General features: G+C 56.2%; 6 protein-coding genes and 1 gene segment (V, D, J or C); all 7 read right to left on the bottom strand.

Moving 5' to 3' along the window:
• The window catches only part of LOC102937026 (immunoglobulin lambda-1 light chain), a 537,592-nt gene that overhangs the window by 59,960 nt on the left and 452,856 nt on the right, over nucleotides 1-24,776 (bottom strand). Inside the window, exons 1-2 of one of the 40 annotated variants that reach the window (XM_043529661.1) lie at nucleotides 13,375-13,472; nucleotides 12,929-13,226 (exon numbers count right to left, since the gene is read on the bottom strand). The exons of 37 other annotated variants lie outside the window; for them this stretch is intronic. In XM_043529661.1, coding sequence (XP_043385596.1) covers nucleotides 12,929-13,226; nucleotides 13,375-13,420 — 344 coding nt within the window. In that variant the 5' untranslated portion in view covers nucleotides 13,421-13,472. Of the gene's footprint in view, nucleotides 1-5,347; nucleotides 5,648-5,795; nucleotides 5,872-12,928; nucleotides 13,227-13,374; nucleotides 13,473-24,776 lie in introns of those variants that run through there. 2 more of the 40 variants (XM_043529656.1, XM_043529655.1) reach the window with 2 other exon arrangements.
• LOC102941305 (immunoglobulin lambda variable 3-21) overlaps nucleotides 1-24,776 on the bottom strand; it is a 550,568-nt gene that overhangs the window by 80,804 nt on the left and 444,988 nt on the right. The gene's annotated exons all lie outside the window — the stretch shown is intronic.
• Nucleotides 1-24,776, bottom strand: part of LOC122461352 (immunoglobulin lambda-1 light chain-like) — a 567,620-nt gene that overhangs the window by 109,301 nt on the left and 433,543 nt on the right. The gene's annotated exons all lie outside the window — the stretch shown is intronic.
• The window catches only part of LOC102941083 (immunoglobulin lambda-1 light chain), a 389,283-nt gene that overhangs the window by 52,132 nt on the left and 312,375 nt on the right, over nucleotides 1-24,776 (bottom strand). For 3 of the 40 annotated variants that reach the window (XM_043529677.1, XM_043529688.1, XM_043529674.1), the window contains exon 1: nucleotides 9,415-9,475. The exons of 26 other annotated variants lie outside the window; for them this stretch is intronic. In XM_043529677.1, the coding sequence (XP_043385612.1) occupies nucleotides 9,415-9,460 (46 nt within the window). In that variant the 5' untranslated portion in view covers nucleotides 9,461-9,475. Of the gene's footprint in view, nucleotides 1-8,986; nucleotides 9,282-9,414; nucleotides 9,494-17,665; nucleotides 17,964-18,097; nucleotides 18,256-24,776 lie in introns of those variants that run through there. 11 more of the 40 variants (XM_043529680.1, XM_043529707.1, XM_043529696.1 and 8 more) reach the window with 11 other exon arrangements.
• The window catches only part of LOC122463057 (immunoglobulin lambda-1 light chain-like), a 375,063-nt gene that overhangs the window by 72,981 nt on the left and 277,306 nt on the right, over nucleotides 1-24,776 (bottom strand). The window lies entirely within an intron of this gene.
• The window catches only part of LOC102935130 (immunoglobulin lambda-1 light chain-like), a 376,593-nt gene that overhangs the window by 95,245 nt on the left and 256,572 nt on the right, over nucleotides 1-24,776 (bottom strand). The window lies entirely within an intron of this gene.
• LOC119563806 overlaps nucleotides 1-24,776 on the bottom strand; it is a 331,177-nt gene that overhangs the window by 103,067 nt on the left and 203,334 nt on the right.

The following is a 24,776-nucleotide window of genomic DNA, read 5'->3' as shown; positions in this document are numbered from 1 at the left end:
CACACTAACCAGGTGATCAGGCCCTTGGCTTAGTCACGCTGGGCAGAGATCAGTCAGGTATTCAGGCAGCTGGAGGAAGATTAAGACATTCTAGAGCTGGGCAGCCACCGGGGTGCGGCTACATGAATCTAACTCTGTGAGACACAGACAGACCCGTCCCCAGGGGAAGGGGCAGGGAGGCAGATCCACCCCAGGCTCCTGCATGGCGTTTTACCCTGCGCTTTTGAACATTGCCGGACAGAGCAGAAATTGTCCATTTCCACCTTAGATCCCCGACACCGAGAGTGCCGAGGAACCGTAAATCTCCACAGAGTTCAGGTGTAATCACAATATCCTGGAAGAGCGTCTCTGCCTTTCAATGCCCTGGGCATTCATCCCACTCCCTGAGTATTTGATTGAGAAGTAGAGCAACTGATGGGCTGCTGAGCAACCTGGCCACCCTCGTGAGAGGCAGGGGTGTGTCCCCTCTCCCTTTCCTCAGGACCCCTGGGGTTCTCAGTAGCAATTCCTGCTTGGCCGGGGCAGGAGCCCACAGGAGAGCTGTCTGCTGGGGGACTTTCCAACACTCCTCTGGGAGCAGAATAGGCCTCTCCACTCAGAGGAGCACGGAGCCCTGTCTGCACAGCGGTGGAGCCTGTGTCAGGGGAGGAGAGACTCAGCCCTTGCCCAGCCCGGCCCAGGACTCCGCGTGTGGCCAGCTCCCCAGCAGAGCTGTGCTGAGATGGCATCAGCCAGGGCCCCAACAGACACAATCGCTCCGGGATTCCGGAGAGTCTCTCACTGTCCTTGTATATAACGAGTAGGGGGGGCACAGTCAGGTTTCTTCTGGTCCTACTGCACAAACTATTCGTCAGTCTCTTCTCCTGTGCAGGTGTGGGGGTTGGGGGGAGTGTGTGACAGGACGCGTGTGTCTGTGTGTGTGAGCGGGAGAGGGAGAGAGACAGAGGCAGTGTGTGTTGGGGGAGAGTGAGTGTGTCGGCATGCTGTCTGGTAAGTTCGAACAGCTGCTGTCCCAGAAACAACATGAGAGACTCTTCCTCTGTGTGCCAGGTGGACCCGGTGTGGGGCAGGCAGGCTGAACCAGGCAGGATCCAAGTCTGAAGAGTCTCAGTGTGGGGGGATCTAGGTGTCCCACGTGTGTGGGACAATCTGGGTGCAGGCAGACTGTGGCAGGATGTGGATGCACAGGGGCTCGGGGAGGGGTGGGGTCCAAGTGCAGGGACAATGGGACTGTGCAGGGGCTTCCAGGTGAAGGTGGTTGGGGATCAGTGGAGGGGTCTGGGCATGGGGGTGTCAGCGGGGGAGCCTGGGTGCAGTTAGTTGGGGGGTCAGTGGCATGGGGGTCTGGATGTGGGGGCTCAGGATGATGGAGCTCATAAGGGTCGGGGTTTGAGTGCAGGGAGGTCAGTGGGGGTGGTGTGGGTGCAGGGGTGGAGGACTGGAGGCAGGGGGTCTGGGTGCAGGGGGTCTCCAGATGCAGGAGTTGAGGTTCAGTGGGGTGGGATTTGGGTATGGAGATCTAGGTGAGTTTTAGGTGCATGGGGTGAGGCTTGGTGGGGGTGTCTGGATATGGGAGGTCCAGATGCATGGGCGTTGGGGGGATGGGGGAGCAGCTCCCCGTACAGTGTCCCCTCCCGCTGCAGCTGAGGAGTGCTGGGGGCAGGAAGCAGGGGAGGATGCTGAGCTTGCTGCAGCTGGGGAAGGTTTTTTGGGGTGAGTCTGACAGAACCCCACACTCCTTGCAGGGGAAGAGGAAGTCCCTTCCTCTCCTGCCTCCAGCCCAGCTGGGACTAGCAGCTGATCCTGGTTCAGGGTTGGAGCTCCTGGCTGGGGTATCGCCAGCCCTGTGGTGACTGACTTCTCCATCGGCTGCTCCGGGCACCAGAAATGATGTACCGGTGGTGCTAGGGATTGGTGCGTGAGTGCTCTTGCAGCGTCCCTTTGCCATGGGTTTTGTGGCCGCAAGAAACCCTGGCTGGTTTGGAGCTGTGTGTCCGATGGGACGGCTGCTGGCTGGTTAGGTGTCACTGGGAGACGTAGCTGCTGCAGACCGATGGCTTGAGGAAAGAGTGGCCGCTGCTGGGCTCTGGAGTTGTGCTTGATTGGGGTTGGGACTGACCAGGATGGGTGCTGCTGGGGGGCTCTGGGGTGCTATTGGAGCATGCTGCTAGGTGAGGCTCCGCTGGGAAGGGTGGGGCCGAGACCCTTCTGCGCGGCACACTCCTGGAGGGGAGCCCCACTGAAAGACAGCGAGGAACAAGCTGAGCAATGGGGACCATGAGGATCAAGGCAACTGGCTCCTGACTGCTCCCCTTTGAGTGGTACTTCCCAGCAGCAGGACAGTGTGGGCAGGCCGAAGGCAACGCTTGCCCCCTCTGGGTGATAGCAGCCCCTGGGTTTTGGGGATCTTATCGTGACCCTCGCACCACTCCAAGCAAGACTGGCAGTCGGAGAACCCCTGTCCCAGAGAGCAGGGAGCAGAGAGGGAGTGGCTGGGAAGCTGGAATCCAAACAGTGGTCTCTAGGGTCCCTTGACCAGCTCGGTCATGTGAGCGCTGTTGGGGAATAAAAAGCCCCAAAGCCCAGAGATCTCTCTAGCCCAGCAGTGTGTAGCCTGACTTGCTTTACACTGCCCGAGTAGAGACTCTGAGCTCCAGCACTGTGAAGGTGAAGAGCACCCCCTGTTGGTCAGTGCTGCTGTTACTAAAATTATTCTGGCCGGGGTTTTAGAAAAGCTGTAGACCCTCCATGCTGAGCTCATCACAAAGCGGGCCCCTACTCACTGTCTCTCACAGCCACAGGGAACATCACTGTACAATTGTTTGCAGCATTCATGTTGTTCCTTTTCATGGTGTTCTTCTCTGTTCTGGCTGCACTGATCATGTCATCAGCCTGGTCCCATCTTTGGAAGGGATTCCCCAGGGGTTTCAGAAGTTGCACCTGCCTAGATTAAGACGAATGTAACCCAAGCTAGGGAAGTGACCTCCTCCTAGCTGGTTTGCTATTGTTGTCTCTTCCTGGGACACTAATGTTCTGTTCTGACCCCATGGGCACCCCACCGTGAGCGGTAGCAGATACTGGGGCCGTGCAGGCCAGCTCTCCAGGAATAAGAGGGAAGGTCCTTGCGTGGATCAGTAACTGCTTAAAAGATAGGAAACAAAGAGTAGGAAAAAATGGTCAGTTTTCAGAGTGGAGAGAGGCAAAGAGTGGAGTCCAGAAGGATCTGGGTAGGACCAGTGCTGTTCAATATCTTCCTAATTGGTCTGGAAAAGGGGCAATCAGCGAGGTATCACAGTTTGCAGATGATACAAAACTACTCAAGATAAGTTAGTCCAAAGCTCATTGCGAACAGTTAGAAAGAGATCTCTCAGAACTGGACGACTGGGCAACAAAATGGCAGATGAAATTCAATGTTGATGAATGCAAAGTAATGCACATTGGAAAACACCATCCCAACTCTACATATAAAATGATGGGGTCGCCGTTAGCTGTTACCACTCAAGGGAGAGATCCTGGAGTCATTGTGGAGAGGTCTCTGAAAACATCTGCTCAATGTGCAGCTGCAGTCAAAAAAGCGAACAGTGTTCGGAATGATAGGAAAGGGATAGATAAGAAGGCTGAAAATATCATCTGACACTATATAAAACCATGGTATGCGCAGACCTTGAATATTGTGTGCAGTTCTGGACACCCCATGTCAAAAAAGACGTTTTAGAATTGGAAAAGGAATTTGTTTCGCGTGTGCATAGTCGTCTAGCCAAGCGATGGAATCTCCAGTGGCGTGATGCAGTTCTTCATCACTGAAGTCACTGAAGGTTGGCAGGGTGCAGGTGGCTGCTGCGCTGCTCCAAGGTGTTTGCACGACTCCAACACTTGCATATGGAGCAGGTAAAGCTTATCCTCTCGGTCGTCTCCTCCCATCTGGCTCGGCGAGAATCGATCAGAGGGTCAGCGGCGTCTGGGTCACCAGATGCCTCCTACTGCTTGTGCAAGGCAGCGCTCTCCTCCTCGAGTCAGGGGGTTTAGACCGGGGAGCAACCGCGTGGGATGGCTCTGCAGGCTGCTTTGTAGACAGCACCACAGAAGCGAGGGTAGGTCTCATTTACCGAGAGATGCCAGGCTGGTATTGTCACTACTCTCTTCTCCAGTGCTTCCTGGTATATTTCCCGGTCGGCCTTTCAGAAGTTCCACCGCTTCTATTTGGAACTCTTGACACCTGGGAGCTGCATCCCAATATGGATCAGGTAGAAAGAGGAACCACCAAAATGTGGTTCGAGGTATGGATCAGCTTCCATCTGAGGAGAGATTAAAAAGACTAGGATGGTTCATCTTGGAGAATACATGGCGGAGATGATAGAGGTCCATAAAATCATGACCGGTGCGGAGAGAGTCAAGAAGGACGTGTTGTTAACCTGTCCCATAGCAATAGAACCAGGGATCACCCAATGAAATTAATAGGCAGCAGGTTTAAAAGAAACCTAAGCGAGTACTTCTTCACACAACACACAGTCAACCTGTGGGATTCGTTGCCAGGGGATGTTGTGAAGGCCACAAGAATAACTATAAGTGGAAAAAGAACTCGGTAAATTCTTGGGGGATAGGTCCATCAATGGCTAGATTTCCAGCTGCTAGCACTGGACGAGAGGGGACGGATCACTCAGTAATTGCTTTGTTCTGTTCATTCCATCTGAAGCTTCTGGCACTGGCCAGTGTGGGAAGCCAGGCTACTGGGATAGATGGACCATTGGTCTGAGCCAGGGTGGCCGTTCTTATGTTCTTCGAGGTGTCCACCTGGACCCCAGCAGAGGGAGTCTGAGGAGAGAACAGGGAAGACTAGGGAAGCTCTGGGCAACTGCTGAGAGTGGGGAAATGAGCTTACCCCACTCCCCTGAGGATTGGATTCAGAAGAAGAGCAGCTGGTGGGCTACTGAGAAACCTGGCCACCTCCTGAGAGACAGCGGTGTGGCACCTCGCCCTTTCCTCAGGACCCCCTGGGGTTCTCACGAGCAATGGCTGCTTGGCCGGGGCAGGAGCCACCCATGCGAGAGCTGTCTGCTGGGGGACTTCCTAATGCTCCGAATGGGCCTGTCAACTCACTGGAGTGCAGAGCCTGGGGCCTGCGCCAGGGGAGGGAAGACTCAGCCCTTTCCCACCCCAGGGGTTACTAAGGAGACAAAGTGTGAGCCCAGGCTGCCGAGAAGGGTTTGTGGGCAGATGAAATAAGACGCCTCCATTGCCAGCTCAGAAAGGGCCCCTCACGCTGTCCCAGAAAGAATGAGAATAAATGATCCCCTGTGTCAACGGGCAGTTTGTGTCTCACTTCCCCATCTGGCCGTGTCACTGTGAGTAGTGCTACTGTCTCTGTCCCACACCTGACAGTAATAATCAGCCTCGTCCTGCGCCTGGACTCCAGTGATGGTTAACGTGGCCGTGTTACCGGAGCTGGCCCCAGAGAATCGATTGGGGATTCCGGAGGGTCTCTCACTGTCCTTGTATATAACGAGTACGGGGACACGGCCAGGTTTCTGCTGGTACCACTGCACATACTGTTTGTCAATCTTTTCTCCTGTGCAGGTGAGTTGAGCATTTTGCCCTGGAGACACAGACACTGAAGGCGGCTGGGTCAGCACGTACTGGGCCAGTGAACCTGCAAGATGAGGAGAAAACACGGGGATAAAATCATGATGCTTAAAGCTCTGGGCCAGCAGCCTGGGGAACCAGTGGGAGAAATGGCTCTAAAATCAAAGACGCTCTTTGATTGAAAGACTGAGATAAGCCCCCCTCCCTCGCCGCACCTGAGCAGTACGTGACCAGTGTGAGGAGCAGAGGGGCCCAGGCCATGGTGGATCCAGATGAGCTCGGTTTCCTGAGGCAAATGGGTCTGTGGCGGGGACCCTCCAATTCTCTCTTAAACCCCCAGAGCTGGAGAACGGCCCCTTCATGCAAATCTGCCCCCTGCTCACTGGCTGCTGCTGGCACCTCCCTCCCCTCAGAGACAGCTACGGACAGACCCAAGAATTGTTTTGTTTCCCATTTGCAAGGAAAAATGAAGCTCCTCTTGAGGGTGAGGGGCTCCCGAAGTGCTGTGTCTGCTCAGACCTTTACCGTTCAGAGCACTCCCCCTGGAGTGAGGAGTCTCCAATATTGTCTGCTTGGCACTGCAAAGCTAGCTGGGTTTCTTGTCATGACCCTGACCCACAATCTTCTGCGGCAGCAAGAAACCCTGGCTGGTTTGGGGCTGTGTGTCCTTGGTGGGACGGGTACTGGGACTTGCTGGCGGTGCAGGTTGTGCAGGTGTCTCTGAGAGGTTTGGCGGGTGCGGACTGATGGCTTCTGGGATTCGCAGCTGCTGCCTGGGGCGGGTGTTGGTATGGGGTTTGGGAGCGGACAATGTGGCGGCTGCTGGGTGGTGGACGTGCGGCTGGGTGGTTATGGTGCTCCTGGAAGATGCTGCTGAGGGATGTCCTGCTGGAAAGGGGTAGGGGAGGGGCTGAAACCCTTCTGCGCTGCACACTGCTCACGAGAAGCTCGCTGAAAGATGGTGAGGAACCAACTGAGGATACTGTGAGCAATGGGACCCCTGGTGTGCAAGGCACCTGGCTCTTGATGGATTTTCGTGGCTTTCCCTGCAGAAGGACCTGGTGTGGGCAGCGGGACGGGAATGTGGCAGCAGAAGAGGGAGAGAACTTCTGCTTCCCTCCCCTTCGCTTCCCCCTCCCGGGTCAGAGCAGCCCCTGGGTTTTGGTGATCTTGTTGTGACCCTCCAGCCATTCGAAAGGAGACGGCCAGTCTGAGCACCCCTGCTCCAGGGCGCAGGGAGCAGAGAGGGGAGGGGGGTGGCTGGGGAGTTAGAATCTAAAGCAAAGTGTCCTCCAGGGTCACATTGGAAAGGGGAAAGTTGTTGGGGTATGAAAAGCCCCAAGCCCAGAGATGTCTCTGTCCCCGCAGTTTGTAGCCTGGCACCTGGACACGGCTGCACTCACCCAGACGCCCAGCTCCAGCACTGGAGAGAGGACGAGCTCCCCCGCGTGGTCAGTGTTGCTATTACTACGATCAGTCCTTCCAGCATTTCACAAGAGCTCAGGCCCGGCACGCTGAGCTCATGGGAACGCTGCCCCCTCCTGACTGTCTCATAGCTGCAGGGAACAGCGATGTACGCTTGTTTCCAACGTTCACACTGTTCCTTTTCAGGGTTGGGGGGCTGTGGGATGCGGGCTGAGGCTGGGGCAGGTGATGGAGTGGGTGCTGGATGGGGTGGGTGCGGTTGGATGGGGATGGGTGTTGGGGCCCCACGCTGCACCCAGCGGGGATTCCCAACAAACCCTCTTGCGTGGGTGAGATCCCCCGTGGAGCACTCGATCCCTGCTCTGCACAGCTCCAGTATGGCAGGTGCATGGTGAAAACCCTCAGGAGAGCTGGTAACGGCATCGCTGCCGTATTCACCCCACTCCCCTGAGGATTTGATTGAAAAGTAGAGCAACTGATGGGCTGCTGAGGATCCTGGCCACCCTCGTGAGAGGCAGGGGTGTGTCCCCTCTCCCTTTCCTCAGGACCCCTGCGATTCTCATTAGGAATGCCTGCTTGGCCGGGGCAGGAGCCCACAGGAGAGCTGTCTGCTGGGGGACTTTCCAACACTCCTCTGGGAGCAGAATGGGCCTCTAAACTCACGGGTGCACGGAGCCCTGTCTGCACAGTGGTGGAGCCTGTGCCAGGGGAGGGAAGACTCAACCCTGACTCACCCCAGCACAGGACTCTGTGTTTGGCCAGCAGACCTAGGGTGAGATGCCATCAGTAACTCCCATCTGTCGCAAGTGGTCATTTCGCGCGGTTTCAATCTCTGCTGATCCTGTGGCTCAGCTCTGTGCTATCTGCATTGCTGGGCAGGCAGGGAAGGTCTGTGGGGTGTCCGTGGTTGCGGTGAGGTGTATGTCACACAGGAAAGCAGCCCCCTTCAGTCTGGGGCTGAATAAAGGGGTTTGCAGAAGCGATTGTGAAGTTGTTGTTAACAACGTTCGATCTCCCTCCCAGAATGGCCCCAGCCGGGAGCAGAGAGGGGCAGGTAGCCACCAGCAGCAGCCCTGAGCCTGCCCCAGCAGGAGGGGTGAGAGGCAGCGCTCAGGGGACAGGACTTGGAGCCGGGAACTCTGCAGTTCTGGTCCCAGCTCCTGCACTGAGTGGACGGTGATCGTTGCGGAAGTAGCAGACGTGCATTCTGGGACTTCTTGTTTTAAGCCGGGATCAGCCCTGGTCAGAGCCCTCCTGCTCCTGTGCGCTTCCCCTCCGAAATCAGCCCTTTGACATTCCCGTTAGTCAGAGACTGAGGCTCTTCTCCTTCCTGCTGGTGCCACGTGGGGGCTTCTCACAGGCCTCGGCCCCGGCTCGCGGGCGGGCTGTTGTGTAGGATCTCCGGAGGCTGGGACACGGGGTGCAGGACACAGATGCCCCCAAGGCCCGTGGGGGTGGAGAGCAGGGAAAAGTGAGCTCTCGCTGCCGGCTCCAGGAGCCTGACACTCAAGTGATCTTCTCCAGCGCCAGGGTCCATCACCCATTCCCACTGCGGGGCCGTGTGTGTGTGTGTCAATGTCTAGACAAAGCTGTGAGGGGAAGAGAACGAGTCTGACTTTGGCAGGAAAAGTTTGGAGAACAGTGTCCAGCCCTGGACTGTTGCCAGGTGAGGGGCGTCCTCATGCACTGGGTGTGAGTCCAGTCTGTCCCTTTAACAGGAATGGGGCCGAGCTCCCCTCGCTCTCTGAATTGTCCTTTAGATCTCTGTGCATTGGGTGAGATTGTTCACAAGGGTTATGAGGCAGACACAGCGTGGTCCCAGGCTCTGCCTGGAAGGATTTCTGGGCAGATTCAATAGGATACCTGCTTCCCCGCCTCTGGAATGGCCCCTCATGCTGTCAAAGGATGAATGCTCTTAAACGTTCCCCTTTGCTGACGAGAGGTTTGTGTCTCACTTCGCCATCTGGCTGGGTCACTGTGAGCAGCGCTGCTGTCCCCCACCTGACAGTAATAATCAGCCTCGTCCTGCGCCTGGACTCCAGTGATGGTTAACGTGGCCGTGTTACCGGAGTTGGCCCCGGAGAATCGATCGGGGATTCCGGAGGGTCTGCTGCTATCACCATATATAAGGAGTAGCGGGGCGCTGACAGGTTTCTGTTGGTACCACTGCACACTCTTGCTACCAATGTTGCTTCCCGAACAGGTGAGTTGAGCGTTTTGCCCTGGAGACACAGAGACTGCAAGCGGCTGAGTCAGCACGTACTGGGCCAGAGAACCTGAGACAGGAGGAGAAAACATGGGGATACAATCAATATTTCAAGAGCTAACCCACCACAGGGCGTGCAGGAACCCAAGAAGAAAAAATCCCCCAATTAAAGACATGGAGAAAGACTCTCCCGCTTCTAATACCTGAGCAGTAAGTGAGCAGCGTGAGGAGCAGAGGGGCCCAGGCCATGATGGATCCAGACGAGCTCGGCTTCCTGAAGCAAACGGGTCTGTGTCTGTGACCCTCCGATTCTCTCTTAAACCCCCAGTGCTGGAGAACGGCCCCTTCATGCAAATCAGCCTCCTGCTCACAGGCTGCTGCTGCCTTCCAGGACTCAAGAGCGAAGGGACCTAGGGGAGAGCCTCTCTGCATATATCCTCTCAGACACCGGTAGGGGAAAGGACTGCTTTGCTTTTCATCAGCAAGAAGAAAGTTTAGCTCATCCCAGAGATGAGCAGCTCCCAATGGGTTTGGTCTGCTCAGAACGTCAAGTGCAGACCCCTCTGCCCAGAAGTCTCCAATTTTATCTGCCTGAGACCTCAAATTAAACTGTGGTTTCTTCTCATGCTCCCAGGCCACAATTGTTTTCAGAGTTATGCCACCATTTTCGGTCATTTCAGGATGAAATGCTGGCCAGTTTTGGAGTGATCATTTCCGGAGTGCTGGATGGTGTGGGTGCTGTTGGATGGGAGCTGGTGTTTGGGCTAGTTATGGAGTGGATGCTGGATGGGTGGGTGCTGTTACCTGGGGACTGGAATTGGGGTAGTTTCGGAGTGGGGGCTGGATGAGGGCAGTTGATATTTTCAGACCTTACATTAATCCAGGGTTCCCAGGACAGTCCCGATATGACGCACAAACTCCCCTTTCCACGGGGCTGGCTGGACTTGGCTCCTCACTCTGGGAACTGCAACCTGGCTCCTAGTGAGAGGATCACAGCCCTGCTCAGGTCTGGCCCGGCCACCCCACGGGAACGAGTGAGGAGCTGCTGGTTCATCTTTTCTTTCTCCCTTTAAGCTGTCGTGCCAAGTGCAATGCCCCGTTTATTTCTGGCAGCCCTCGCACAACCTCCTTTTTTATTCAGCAGACGGTGAGTGTTCATGGGCTCGAGGGGGAGGGGTCTAGTTCTGGGCGCTCTAACAGCCCCTGCCTCTGAGCATGTGGCACACGCACCTTCCCCAACATCTAGGGCCGGTGCACACCAGCACTCACAGCCACTCCCTGCAGTGGGGTCGGCTCCCACAGATTACTATTGCCCCCTAGTGGCCAGTGTCGCACTTGCCATGGTCACGTCCCTGACTCTCCAGGCCCGTGGGGAACATCGCTAGCCAGTCCCTTCCAGCATTCAGCCTCTTCCTTCCAGGATGTCCTTCTCCACACTATCCAGCTGATCAGGCACTCGGCTTAGTCACGCTGGGCAGAGATCAGTCAGTTTTTTGGGCAGCTGCAGCCCCCTGGATGAAGATTAAGACATTCTAGAGCTGGGCAGCCACCGGGGTGCGGCTACATGAATCTAACTCTGTGAGACACAGACAGACCCGTCCCCAGGGGAAGGGGCAGGGAGGCAGAACCACCCCGGGCTCCTGCATGGTGCTTTACCCTGCGCTTTTGAACATTGCCGGACAGAGTAGAAATTGACCTTTGCCACCTTAGATCCCCTACAGCGAGAGTGCCGAGGAACCGTAAATCTCCACAGAGTTCAGGCGCAATAACAATATCCTGGAAGAGTGTCTCTGCCTTTCGATGCCCTGGGCATTCATCCCACTCCCCTGAGGATTTGATTGAGAAATAGAGCAACTGATGGGCTGCTGAGCAACCTGGCCACCTCCTGAGAGGCAGGGGTGTGTCCCCTCTCCCTTTCCTCAGGACCCCTGGGGTTCTCAGTAGCAATGCCTGCTCAGTAGCAATGCCTGCTCAGAGTAGCACGGAGCCCTGTCTGCACAGCGGTGGAGCCTGTGTCAGGGGAAGAGAGACTCAGGCCTTGCTCAGCCCGGCCCAGGACTCCGCGTGTGGCCAGCTCCCCAGCAGAGCTGTGCTGAGATGGCATCAGCCAGGGCCCCAACATACAGAATCGCTCCGGGATTCCGGAGGGTCTCTCACTGTCCTTGTATATAACGAGTAGGGGGGGCATGGCCAGGTTTCTTCTGGTCCTACTGCACAAACTATTCGTCAGTCTCTTCTCCTGTGCAGGTGTGGGGGTCGGGCGGAGTGTGTGACAGTACGCGTATGTCTGTGTGTGTGAGCGGGAGAGGGAGAGAGACAGAGGCAGTGTGTGTTGGGGGAGAGTGAGTGTGTCGGCATGCTGTCTGGTAAGTTTGATCAGCTGCTGTCCCAGAAACACCATGAGACTCTTCCCCTCTGTGCCAGGTGGACCCGGTGTGGGGCAGGAAGGCTCAACCAGGCAGGATCCAAGTATGAAGGGGCTCAGTGTGGGGGGATCCAGGTGTCGGGTGAGAGGATTCTGTGTAGGACAATCTGGGTGCAGGCAGACTGTGGCAGGATGTGGATGCACATGGGCTCGGGGAGGGGCGGGGTCCAAGTGCAGGGACAATGGGACTTTGCAGGGGCTTCCAGGTGAAGGTGGTTGGGGATCAATGGAGGGGTCTAGGCATGTGGGTCTCAGCGGGGGACTCTGGATGCAGTTAGTTGGTGGGAGTCAGTGGCATGGGGGTCTGGATGTGGGGGCTCAGGGTGATGCAGGGGGGTGGAGCTCATAAGGGTCGGGGTTTGAGTGCAGGGAGGTCAGTGGGGGTGGTGTTGGTGCAGGGGTGGAGGTCTGGAGGCAGGGGGTCTGGGTGCAGGGGGTCTCCAGATGCCGGAGTTGAGGTTCAGTGGGGTAGGGTTTGGGTATGGAGAGCTAGGTGAGTTTTGGGTGCACGGGGTGAGGCTTGGTGCGGGTGTCTGGATATGGGAGGTCCAGATGCATGGGAGTTGGGTGGATGGGGGAGCAGCTCCCCTTACGGTGTCCCCTCCCCCTGCAGCTGAGGAGCGCTGGGGGCAGGAAGCAGGGGAGGATGCTGAGCTTGTGGAAGATCAGCCGCCCCCAGTGGTCAATGTCACACACGCCCTGATGACATTCCTCTGCATGGCTGTGGAGAAGCATCACGACACAGTCATTGCAGCACACAGGCTGTTCCTCGCAGCCTGCTCTGCCTCTCTGTGTCATCCATGCCATCAACTTGGAGATCAGTGTCCAGCCTTGGACTGTTACCAGTTGAGGGGCGTCCTCATTCCGGGGGACAACAGAAGAGGAGGCAGAGTTCAGAGCTGTAACAGAGCCAGGGGTGGGTCTAATTCTTGTTTCTCCCTGTAAGAAGAATGAGGAGGAGATCCCATTGCTCCCTGCATCAGCCTTTGGCTTTGCAAGCATCGGGGTGAAATCTTGGCCCCACTGAATTCACGGGGATTTTGCCAGTGACATCAATGGGGCCAGGATTCTCCCCCATGCAGGGAGGTGAGATGGCTCCCAGGGCTTACTAAGGAGCCATACTGTGACCCCAGGCTGCTGAGAAGGGTTTGTGGGCAGATGAAATAAGAAGCCTCCATTCCCACCTTGGAAAGGGCCCCTCACACAGTTACAGGAAGAAGGAGAATAAATGTGCCCCTTTGACAACAGAGGTTTGTGTCTCACTTCCCCGTCTGACTGTGTCACTGTGAGCAGAGCTACTGTCACTGTCCCACCGCTCACAGTAATAATCAGCCTCGTCCTGCGCCTGGACTCCAGTGATGGTTAACGTGGCCGTGTTACCGGAGCTGGCCCCAGAGAATCGATCGGGGATTCCGGAGGGTCTCTCACTGTCCTTGTATATAACGAGTACGGGGGCACGGCCAGGTTTCTGCTGGTACCACTGCACATACTTTTTGTCAATCTTTTCTCCTGTGCAGGTGAGTTGAGCATTTTGCCCTGGAGACACAGACACTGAAGGTGGCTGGGTCAGGACGTACTGGGCCAGTGAACCTGCAAGAGGAGGAGAAAACACGGGGATAAAATCATGATGCTTAAAGCTCTGGGCCAGCAGCCCGGGGAACCAGTGGGAGAAATGGCTCTAAAATCAAAGACGCTCTTTGATTGAAAGACTGAGATAAGCCCCCCTCCCTCGCCGCACCTGAGCAGTACGTGACCAGTGTGAGGAGCAGAGGGGCCCAGGCCATGGTGGATCCAGACGAGCTCGGTTTCCTGAGGCAAACGGGTCTGTGGCTGGAACCCTCCAATTCCCTCTTAAACCTCCAGCGCTGGAGAACGGCCCCTTCATGCAAATCTGCTCCCTGCTCACTGGCTGCTGCTGGCACCTCCCTCCCCTCAGAGACAGCTACGGACAGACCCAAGAATTGTTTTGTTTCCCATTTGCAAGGAAAAATGAAGCTCATCTTGGGGGTGAGGGGCTCCTGACGTGCTGTGTCTGCTCAGACTGTAACCGTCCAGAGCACTCCCCCTGGAGTGAGGAGTCTCCAACGTTGTCTGCTTGCCACTGCAAAGCTAGCTGGGTTTCTTGTCATGATCCTGACCCACAGTCTTTTGCAGGGGCAAGAAACCCTGGCTGGTTTGGGGCTGTGTGTCCTTGGTGGGACGGGTACTGGGACTTGCTGGCGGTGCAGGTTGTGCAGGTGTCTCTGAGAGGTTTGGCAGGTGAGGACTGATGGCTTGTGGGATTTACAGCTGCTGCCTGGGGCGTGGTGTTGGCGGGGGTTTGGGAGTGAAAAATGTGGCGGCTGCTGGGTGGTGGACGTGCGGCTGGGTGGTGATGGTGCTCCTGGAAGATGCTGCTTTTGGATGTCCTGCTGGAAAGGGGTAGGGGAGGGGCTGAAACCCTTCTGCGCTGCACACTGCTCACGGGAAGCTCCCTGAAAGATGGTGAGGAACCAGCTGAGGATACTGTGAGCAATGGGGCCCCTGGTGAGCAAAGCAGCTGGCTCTTGATGGATTTTCGTGGCTTTCCCTGCAGAAGGACCTGGTGTGGGCAGCGGGACGGGAATGTGGCAGCAGGAGAGGGAGAGAGAACTTCTGCTTCCCTCCCCTTCGCTTCCCCATCCCGGGTCAGAGCAGCCACTGGGTTTTGGTGATCTTGTCGTGACCTTCACATTGGAAAGGGGAAAGTTGTTGGGGTATGAAAAGCCCCAAGTCCAGAGATGTCTCTGTCCCCACAGTTTGTAGCTTGGCACCTGGACACGGCTGCACTCACCGAGACACCCAGCTCCAGCACTGGAGAGAGGACGAGCTTCCCCGGGTGGTCAGTGTCCTATTACTACGATCAGTCCTTCCAGCGTTTCACAAGAGTTCAGGCCCGGCACGCTGAGCTCATGGGAACGCTGCCCCCTCCTGACTATCTCACAGCTGCAGGGAACAGCGTCGTACGGTTGTTTCCAACATTCACGCTGTTCCTTTTCAGGGTTTTTGGGGCTGTGGGATGCGGGCTGAGGCTGGGGTAGGTGATGGAGAGGGTGCTGGATGGGGTGGGTGCTGTTGAATGGGGATGGGTGTTGGGGCCCCATGCTGCACCCAGCGGGGATTCCCAACAAACCCTCTTGCGGGGGTGAGATCCCCCGTGGAGCACTCGATCCCTGCTCTGCACAGATCCAGTATGGCAGGTGCATGGTGAAAACCCTCCGGAGAGCTGGTAACGGCATCGCTGCCGTGTTCTCCCCACTCCCCTGAGGATTTGATTGAGAGGTAGAGCAACTGATGGGCAGCTGAGGAACCTGGCCACCCTCGTGAGAGGCAGGGGTGTGTCCCCTTTCCTCAGGACTCCTGGGGTTCTCAGTAGCAATGCCTGCTTGGCCGGGGCAGGAGCCCACAGGGGAGCTGTCTGCTGGGGGACTTTCCAACACTCCTCTGGGAGCAGAATGGGCCTCTAAACTCATGGGCCCACGGAGCCCTGTCTGCACAGCGGTGGAGTCTGTGCCAGGGGAGAGAAGACTCAAATCTGACCCACCCCAGCACAGGACTCTGCGTGTGGCCAGCAGACCTGGGCTGAGATGGCATCAGCCAGGCCCCAATACACAGAGTGCTCTGGTGGTGAGAACCTACAACAAGCAGCAGGTTCTCCGGGTTAGGATGAGTGGGTGGGTCACAGCTCTGGAGCTGTTGTTTCAGGCTGTCTGCAGACTCAGGCAGGTGTCAGGGACACTGCAGTCGTGCTTCAAGCCTTTTCAAACAACCCATGAGGAGAGGGTATAATTTCTCGTCATGAAGGCCGAGATTCTGATCTTGCCACAATAGCCAGGACCCTGGGCCTGGCCATATAGACCGTGCCTGTGCCTCAAGCCGGCTCTCACCCCGTGACAGGGGCTGAGGAGCGGAGAGGCAGAGTGCAGGACACGTGTTTGTGTGACATGCGACAGGCAGAGACCAAACCTAGCAGCCTGTGCAGGCCCCTGAGGGCGGCTGAAGGGGGCTGAGTCACCACAGGCTGCGAGCTGAATGCTGGGGAAACAATGGAGAAACCGGTGAACCCCACGGGGCCCGTCCCCGGCCGGGAGTGACGCAGTCTGTGCATTGACTCCAGCAGCAACTTCAGGGTGTCTTGACCCCGCTCCCCTGTTCTCACCTGTGCACCCCGTTCCCAGCAGGAGGAGGAGGGGAGCCCAGAGCATGGTGAGGAGATTTCAGGCCCTGGGAAGAAAAAGAGCCAAATGCGCTGAGACTGCCTGACTGTATCTGCCCATTATATTGATCCTCCTGGGGGAGGCGCACACAAGCTCCACCTTTGTGCTCATCTGATCCTGCCTCGTTGGTCCTCAAGATCACAGGGAAAGTGCCGTGTGTGAAGGGGGGGGCATGCTGTGGTGAGGGTCTTTAGCCATCTCAGGCCCTGTTTCAGTCATTCCCCTGGAGCGGGTCAGCGCCCTACAGACAGGGTTTTACACACAGCACAGCTTGGTGGTGGCAGGAGCTGAAATGTCCCAGACCGGGCAGGGAAGTCACAATGGGCTGATGTCGCTTCAGAACACCCCACAGGCCTCCTCCACTGAAACGGATACATAGGAACGGCCGTAGCTGTATAGGACTCCTGATGCTTCTTGTGAACCTGCACAGACACCACCGCAAATGATCCTTGGCTCTTCTGAACACTGGTCTGTGCCTTGAGGCGAACTATTCAGTAACTCCCATCTGTCGCAAGTGGTCCTTTCGCGCGGTTTCAATCTCTGCTGATCCTATGGCTCAGCTCTGTGCTATCTGCATTGCTGGGCAGGCAAGGAAGGTCTGTGGGGTGTCCGTGGTTGCGGTGGGGTGTATCTCGCGCAGGAAAGCAGCCCCCTTCAGTCTGGGGCTGAATAAAGAGGTTTGCAGAAGCGATTGTGAAGTTGTTGTTAACCACGTTCGATCTCCCTCCCAGAATGACCCCAGCAGGGAGCAGAGAGGGGCAGGTAGCCACCAGCAGCAGCACTGAGCCTGCCCCAGCAGGACGGGTGAGAGGCAGCGTTCAGGGCACAGGCCTTGGAGCCGGAAACTCTGCAGTTCTGGTCCCAGCTCCTGCACTGAGTGGACGGTGATGGTTGCGGAAGTAGCAGACGTGCATTCTGGGACTTCTTGTTTTAAGCCGGGATCAGCGAACCCAGCCCAGTGCATTCACACTGCCTCCCTCACCCGGGTGTCAGGGCTGCGCAAACGAACCTTCGCCCTCGCTCATGGCTCTGAGAGTCTGGCGCAGCTCTGTGCGGTCAGAGCCCTCCTGCTCCTGTGCGCTTCCCCTCCGAAATCAGCCCTTTGACATTCCCGTTAGTCAGAGACTGAGGCTCTTCTCCTTCCTGCTGGTGCCACGTGGGGGTTTGTCACAGGTCTCGGCCCCGGCTCGCGGGTGGGCTGTTGTGTTGGATATCTGGAGGCTGGGACACGGGGTGCAGGACACAGACGTCCCCAAGGCCCATGGGGATGGAGAGCAGGGAAAAGTGAGCTCTCGCTGCCGGCTCCAGGAGCCTGACACTCAAGTGATCTTCTCCAGTGCCAGGGTCCATCCCCCATTCCCACTGCGGGGCCCTGTGTCTGTGTGAGTGGATGTCTAGACAAAGCTGTGAGGAGAAGAGAACGTGTCTGACTTTGGCAGGAGAAGTTTGGAGAACAGTGTCCAGCCCTGGACTGTTGCCAGGTGAGGGGCGTCCTCATGCACTGGGTGTGAGTCCAGTTTGTCCCTTTAACAGGAATGGGGACGAGCTCCCCTCGCTCTCTGAATTGTCCTTTAGATCTCTGTGCATTGGGGTGAGATTGTTCACAAGGGTTATGAGGGAGACGCAGCGTGGTCCCAGGCTCTGCCTGGAAGGATTTCTGGGCAGATTCAATAGGATACCTGCTTCCCCGCCTCTGAAATGGCCCCTCATGCTGTCAAAGGATGAATGCTCTTAAACGTTCCCCTTTGCTGACGAGAGGTTTGTGTCTCACTTCCCCATCTGGCTGGGTCACTGTGAGCAGCGCTGCTGTCCCACACCTGACAGTAATAATCAGCCTCGTCCTGCGCCTGGACTCCAGTGATGGTTAACGTGGCCGTGTTACCAGAGTTGGCGCCAGAGAATCGATCGGGGATTCCGGAGGGTCTGCTGCTATCACCATATATAACGAGTAGTGGGGCGCTGCCAGGTTTCTGTTGGTACCACTGCACATTCTTGCTACCAATGTTGCTTCCCGAACAGGTGAGTTGAGCGTTTTGCCCTGGAGACACAGACACTGAAGGCGGCTGAGTCAGCACGTACTGCGCCAGAGAACCTGAGACAGGAGGAGAAAACATGGGGATACAATCAGTATTTCAAGAGCTAACACACCACAGGCCGTGCAGGAACCCAAGGAAGAGAAAATCCCCTGACTAAAGAGATGGAGAAAAACTCTCCCGCTTGTAATACCTGAGCAGTAAGTGAGCAGCGTGAGGAGCAGAGGGGCCCAGGCCATGGTGGGGAATCCAGACGAGCTCGGCTTCCTGAGGCAAACGGGTCTGTGTCTGGGACCCTCCGAATCTCTCTTAAACCCCCAGTGCTGGAGAACGGCCCCTTCATGCAAATCAGCCCCCTGCTCACTGGCTGCTGCTGCCTTTCACTCCCCAAGAGCCTCTCTGCATAAATCCCCTCAGACACCGGTAGGGGAAAGGACTGCTTTGCTTTTCATCAGCAAGAAGAAAGTTTAGCTCATCCCAGAGGTGAGCAGCTCCCAATGGGTCTGGTGTACTCAGAACGCCAAGTGCAGACCCCTGTCCCCAGAAGTCTCCAATTTTATCTGCCTTGGACCTCAAAGAATAGTGTGGTTTCTTCTCATGCCCCCAGGCCACAATAGTTTTCAGAGTCATTCCACCATTTTCAGTCATTGCAGGAAGAAATGGTGGCCAGTTTTGGGGTGATCATTTCTGGTGTGCTGGATCGTGGGGGTGCTGTTGGATGGGGACTGGTGTGGGTGCTGGTTATGGAGTGGGTGGTGGATGGTGTGGGTGCCGTTGGATGGGTGTTGGGACAGGTTCACAGTGGGTGCTGAATGGGTGGGTGCCGTTGCATGGGGACTAGTGTTGGGGCAGCTTATGGAGTGGGTGCTGGATGGGTGGGTGCTGTTTGATGGGGACTGGAATTGGCTAGTTTCGGAGTGGCGGCTGAATGACGGAGGTTGATATTTGCAGACCTTACATCAATCCATGGTTCCCAGGACAGTCCCGATATGACGCAGAAACTCCCCATTCCACGGGGCTGGCTGGACTTGGCTCCTCACTCTGGGAACTGCAACCTGGGCCCTCGTGAGCGGGTCACAGCCCTGCTCAGGTCTGGCCCGGCCGCCCCACGGGAACGAGTGAGGAGCTGCTGGTTCATCTTTTCTTTCTCCCTTTAAGCCGTTGTGCCAAGGACGATGCCCTGTTTATTTCTGGCAGCCCTCGCAAAGCGTCCTTTGTTATTCAGTAGACTGTGAGTGTTCGTGGGCTCGAGGCGGAGGGGTCTAGTGCCTGGCGCGCTGACAGCCCCTGCCTCTGAGCGTGTGGCACACACACCTTCCCCAACATCTAGGGCCGGTGCACACCAGCACTCAGAGCCACTCCCTGCAGTGGGGTCGGCTCCCACAGATTACTATTGCCCCCTAGTGGCCAGTGTCGCACTTGCCATGATCACGTCCCTGACTTTCCAGGCCTGTAGGGAACATCGCTACCCAGTCCCTTCCAGCATTGAGCCTCTTCCTTCCAGGATGTCCTTCTCCACACTAACCAGGTGATCAGGCCCTCGGCTTTGTCATGTTGGGCAGAGATCAGTCAGTTTTTCGGGCAGCTGCAGCCCCCTGGATGAAGATTAAGAGAATCTAGAGCTGGGCAGCCACCTGGGTGCGGCTACATGAATCTAACTCTGTGAGACACAGACAGACCCGTCCCCAGGAGAAGGGGCAGGGAGGCAGAACCACCCCGGGCTCCTGCATGGCGCTTTACCCTGTGCTTTTGAACATTTCCGGACAGAGTAGAAATTGACCGTCACCTTAGATCCCCTACACCGAGAGTGCTGAGGAACCGTAAATCTCCACAGAGTTCAGTTGCAATCACAATATCCTGGAAGAGTATCTCTGTCATTCGATGTCCAGTGCTACACCCAATTGGGACTCCCAACAAACTCTCTTTTGGGGGTGAGATCCCCCCTGAGGCCCTCGATCCCTGCTCTGCACAACTCCAGTATGACTGGTGCACGGTGACAACCCTCAGGAGGGTAGGTAATGGCATCACAGCCATATTCACCCCACTCCCCTGAGGATTTGATTCAGAAGTAAAGCAACTGATGGGCTGCTGAGCAACCTGGCCACCTCCTGAGAGGCAGGGGTGTGTCCCCTCTCCCTTTCCTCAGGACCCCTGGGGTTCTCAGTAGCAATGCCTGCTTGGCCGGGGCAGGAGCCCACAGGAGAGCTGTCTGCTGGAGGACTTCCCAAAACTCCTCTGGGAGCAGAATGGGCCTCTCCACTCAGAGGAGCACGGAGCCCTGTCTGCACAGCGGCAGAGCCTGTGTCAGAGGAGGAGAGACTCAGCCCTTGCCCAGCCCGGCCGAGGACTCCGCGTGTGGCCAGCTCCCCAGCAGAGCTGTGCTGAGATGGCATCAGCCAGGGCCCCAACAGACAGAATCGCTCCGGGATTCTGGAGGGTCTCTCACTGTCCTTGTATATAACGAGTAGGGGGGGCACGGCCAGGTTTCTTCTGGTCCTACTGCTCATAGTATTCGTCAGTCTCTTCTCCTGTGCAGGTGTGGGGGTCGGGGGAGTGTGTGACAGGACGCGTGTGTGTGTGTGTGAGCGGGAGGGGGAGAGAGACAGAGGCAGTGTGTGTTGGGGGAGAGTGAGTGTGTCGGCATGCTGTCTCCTAAGTTCGAACAGCTGCTGTCCCAGAAACACCATGAGACTCTTCCCCTCTGTGCCAGGTGGACTCGGTGTGGGGCAGGCAGGTTGAACCAGGCAGGATCCAAGTCTGAAGAGGCTCAGTGTCGGGGGATCCAGGAGTCCCACCTGTGTGGGACAGTCTGGGTGCAGGCAGACTGTGGCAGGATGTGGATGCACAGGGGCTCGGGGAGGGGCGGGGTCCAAGTCCAGGGACAATGTGACTGTGCAGGGGCTTCCAGGTGAAGGTGGTTGGGGATCAATGGAGGGGTCTGGGCATGGGGGTGTCAGCGGGGAGTTTGGGTGCAGTTAGTTGGGGGGTTAGTGGCATGGGGGTCTGGATGTGGGGGCTCAGGGTGATGGAGCTCATAAGGGTCAGGGTTTGAGTGCAGGGAGGTCAGTGGGGGTGGTGTGGGTGCAGGGGTGGCAGTCTGGAGGCAGGGGGTCTCCAGATGCAGGAGTTGAGGTTCAGTGGGGTGCGGTTTGGGTATGGAGAGCTAGGTGAGTTTTAGGTGCACGGGGTGAGGCTTGGTGGGGGTGTCTGGATATGGGAGGTCCAGATGCATGGGAGTTGGGCGGATGGGGGAGCAGCTCCCTGTACAGTGTCCCCTCCCCCTGCAGCTGAGGAGCGATGGGGGCAGGAAGCAGGGGAGGATGCTGAGCTTGCTGCAGCTGGGGAAGGTTTTTTGGGGTGAGTCTGACAGAGCCCCATACTCCTTTCAGGGGAAGAGGAAGTCCCTTCCTCTCCTCCCTCCAGCCCAGCCGGGACTAACAGCTGATTCTGGTTCAGGGTTGGAGCTCCTGGCTGGGGTATCGCCAGCCCTGTGGTGATTTACTTCTTCACCGGCTGCTCCGGGTACCTGAAATGATGTACCTGAGCTGCTAGGGAGTGGTGCGTGACTGCTCTTGCAGCGTCCCTTTGCCATGGGTTTTGTGGCCGCAAGAAACCCTGGCTGGTTTGGAGCTGTTTGTCCGATGGGACGGCTGCTGGCTGGTTAGGTGTCCCTGGGAGATGTGGCTGCTGCAGACCGATGGCTTGAGGAGTGAGTGGCTGCTGCTGGGCTCTGGAGTTGTGCTTGATTGGGGTTGGGACTGACCAGGATGGGTGCTGCTGGGGGGCTCTGGGGTGCTTTTGGAGCATGCTGCTAGGTGAGGCTCCGCTGGGAAGGGTGGGGCCGAGACCCTTCTGCACGGACACTCCTGGAGGGGAGCCCCACTGAAAGACAGCGAGAAACCAGCTGAGCAATGGGGACCATGAGGATCAAGGCAACTGGCTCCTGAGTGCTTCCCTTTGAGTGGTACTTCCCAGCAGCAGGACAGTGAGGGCAGGCCGAAGGCAATGCTTGCCCCCTCTCTGTTATAGCAGCCCCTGGGTTTTTGTGATCTTGTCGTGACCCTCGCACCACTCCAAGCAAGACTGCCAGTCGGAGAACCCCTGCCCCAGAGACCAGGGAGCAGAGAGGGAGTGGCTGGGAGGTTGGAATCCAAACAGTGGTCTCTAGGGTCCCTTGTCCAGCTCAGTCATGTGAGTGCTGTTGGGGAATAGAAAGCCCCAAAGCCCAGAGATCTCTCTAGCCCAGCAGTGTGTAGCCTGACTTGCTTTACACTGCCCGAGTAGAGACTCTGAGCTCCAGCACTGTGAAGGTGAAGAGCACCCCCTGTTGGTCAGTGCTGCTTTTACTAAAATTATTCTGGTCGGGGTTTTACAAAAGCTGTAGACCTTCCATGCTGAGCTCATCACAAAGCGGGCCCCCACTCACTGTCTCTCACAGCCAGAGGGAACATCACTGTACAATTGTTTGCAGCGTTCATGGTGTTCCTTTTCAGGGTGTTCTTCTCTGTGCTGGCTACACTGATCACGTCATCAGCCTGGTCCTGTCTTTGGAAGGGATTCCCCAGGGGTTTCAGAAGTTGTATCTGCCTAGATTAAGATGAATGCAACCCAAGCTAGGGAAGGAGGAGTGCTGGGCAGAGACGGGCTCCACCTAACGAAGAGAGGGAAGAGCATCTTTGCGAGCAGGCTGGTTAACCTAGTGAGGAGGGCTTTAGACTAGGTTCACCGGGGGAAGGAGACCAAAGCCCTGAGGTAAGTGGGCAAGCGGGATACTGGGAGGAAGCACAGGCAGGAACATCTGTGAGGGGAGAGCTCCTACCTCATACTGAGAATGAGGGGCAATCAGCAGGTTATCTCAAGTGCCTATATACAAATGCACAAAGCCTTGAAAACAAGCAGGGAGAACTGGAGGTCCTGGTGAAGTCAAGGAATTATGACGTGATTGGAATAGCAGAGACTTGGTGGGATAACTCACATGACTGGAGTACTGTCATGGATGGATATAAACTGTTCAGGAAGGACAGGCAGGGCAGAAAAAGTGGGGGAGTAGCACTGTATGTAAGGGAGCAGTGTGACTGCTCAGAGCTCTGGTATGAAACTGCAGAAAAACCTGAGTGTCTCTGGATTAAGTTTAGAAGTGTGAGCAACAAGAGTGATGTAGTGGTGGGAGTCTGCTATAGACCACCGGACCAGGGGGATGAGGTGGATGAGGCTTTCTTCCGGCAGCTTGCAGAAGCTACTAGATCGCACGCCCTGGTTCTCATGGGCGACTAATGATCCTGATATCTGCTGGGAGAACACTACAGCGGTGCACAGACAATCCAGGAAGTTTTTGGAAAATGTAGGGGAGAATTTCCTGGTGCAAGTGCTGGAGGAGCCAACTAGGGGGAGAGCTTTTCTTGACCTGCTGCTCACAAACCGGGAAGAATTAGTAGGGGAAGCAAAAGTGGATGGGAATCTGGGAGGCAGTGACCATGAGTTGGTCGAGTTCAGGATCCTGACACAGGGAAGAAAGGTAAGCAGCAGAATACGGACCCTGGACTTCAGGAAAGCAGACTTCGACTCCCTCAGGGAACTGATGGGTAGGATCCCCTGGGGGACTAACATGAAGGGGAAAGGAGTCCAGGAGAGCTGGCTGTATTTCAAAGAATCCCTATTGAGGTTACAGGGACAAACCATCCCGATGTGTCGAAAGAATAGTAAATATGGCAGGCGACCAGCTTGGCTTAACAGTGAAATCCTAGCGGATCTTAAACATAAAAAAGAAGCTTACAAGAAGTGGAAGATTGGACAAATGACCAGGGAAGAGTATAAAAATATTGCTCAGGCATGTAGGAATGAAATCAGGAGGGCCAAATCGCACCTGGAGCTGCAGCTAGCAAGAGATGTTAAGAGTAACAAGAAGGGTTTCTTCAGGTATGTTGGCAACAAGAAGAAAGCCAAGGAAAGTGTGGGCCCCTTACTGAATGAGGGAGGCAACCTAGTGACAGAAGATGTGGAAAAAGCTAATGTACTCAATGCTTTTTTTGCCTCTGTCTTCACGAACAAGGTCAGCTCCCAGACAGCGCTGGGCAACACAGCATGGGGAGTAGGTGGCCAGCCCTCGGTGGAGAAAGAGGTGGTTAGGGACTATTTAGAAAAGCTGGACGTGCACAAGTCCATGGGGCCGGATGTGTCGCATCCGAGAGTGCTAAAGGAGTTGGCGGCTGTGATTGCAGAGCCATTGGCCATTATCTTTGAAAACTCATGGCGATCGGGGGAAGTCCCGGACGACTGGAAAAAGGCTAATGTAGTGCCCATCTTTAAAAAAGGGAAGAAGGAGGATCCTGGGAACTACAGGCCAGTCAGCCTCACCTCAGTCCCCGGAAAAATCTTGGAGCAGGTCCTCAAGGAATCAATCCTGAAGCACTTACACGAGAGGAAAGTGATCAGGAACAGTCAGCATGGATTCACCAAGGGAAGGTCATGCCTGACCAATCTAATCACCTTCTATGATGAGATTACTGGTTCTGTGGATGAAGGGAAAGCAGTGGATGTATTGTTTCTTGACTTTAGCAAATCTTTTGACACGGTCTCCCACAGTATTCTTGTCAGCAAGTTCAAGAAGTATGGGCTGGATGAATGCACTCTAAGGTGGGTAGAAAGTTGGCTAGATTGTCGGGCTCAATGGGTAGTGATCAATGGCTCCATGTCTAGTTGGCAGCCGGTGTCAAGTGGAGTGCCCCAGGGGTCGGTCCTGGGGCTGGTTTTGTTCAATATCTTCATAAATGATCTGGAGGATGGTGTGGATTGCACTCTCATCAAATTTGCGGATGATACTAAACTAGGAGGAGTGGTAGATATGGTGGCAGGTAGGGATAGGATACAGAGGG

The sequence above is a fragment of the Chelonia mydas genome, chromosome 15, assembly GCF_015237465.2.
Source record: "Chelonia mydas isolate rCheMyd1 chromosome 15, rCheMyd1.pri.v2, whole genome shotgun sequence".
Lineage (NCBI taxonomy): Eukaryota > Metazoa > Chordata > Testudines > Cheloniidae > Chelonia > Chelonia mydas.
This window is presented reverse-complemented; position numbering and strand designations above follow the sequence as displayed.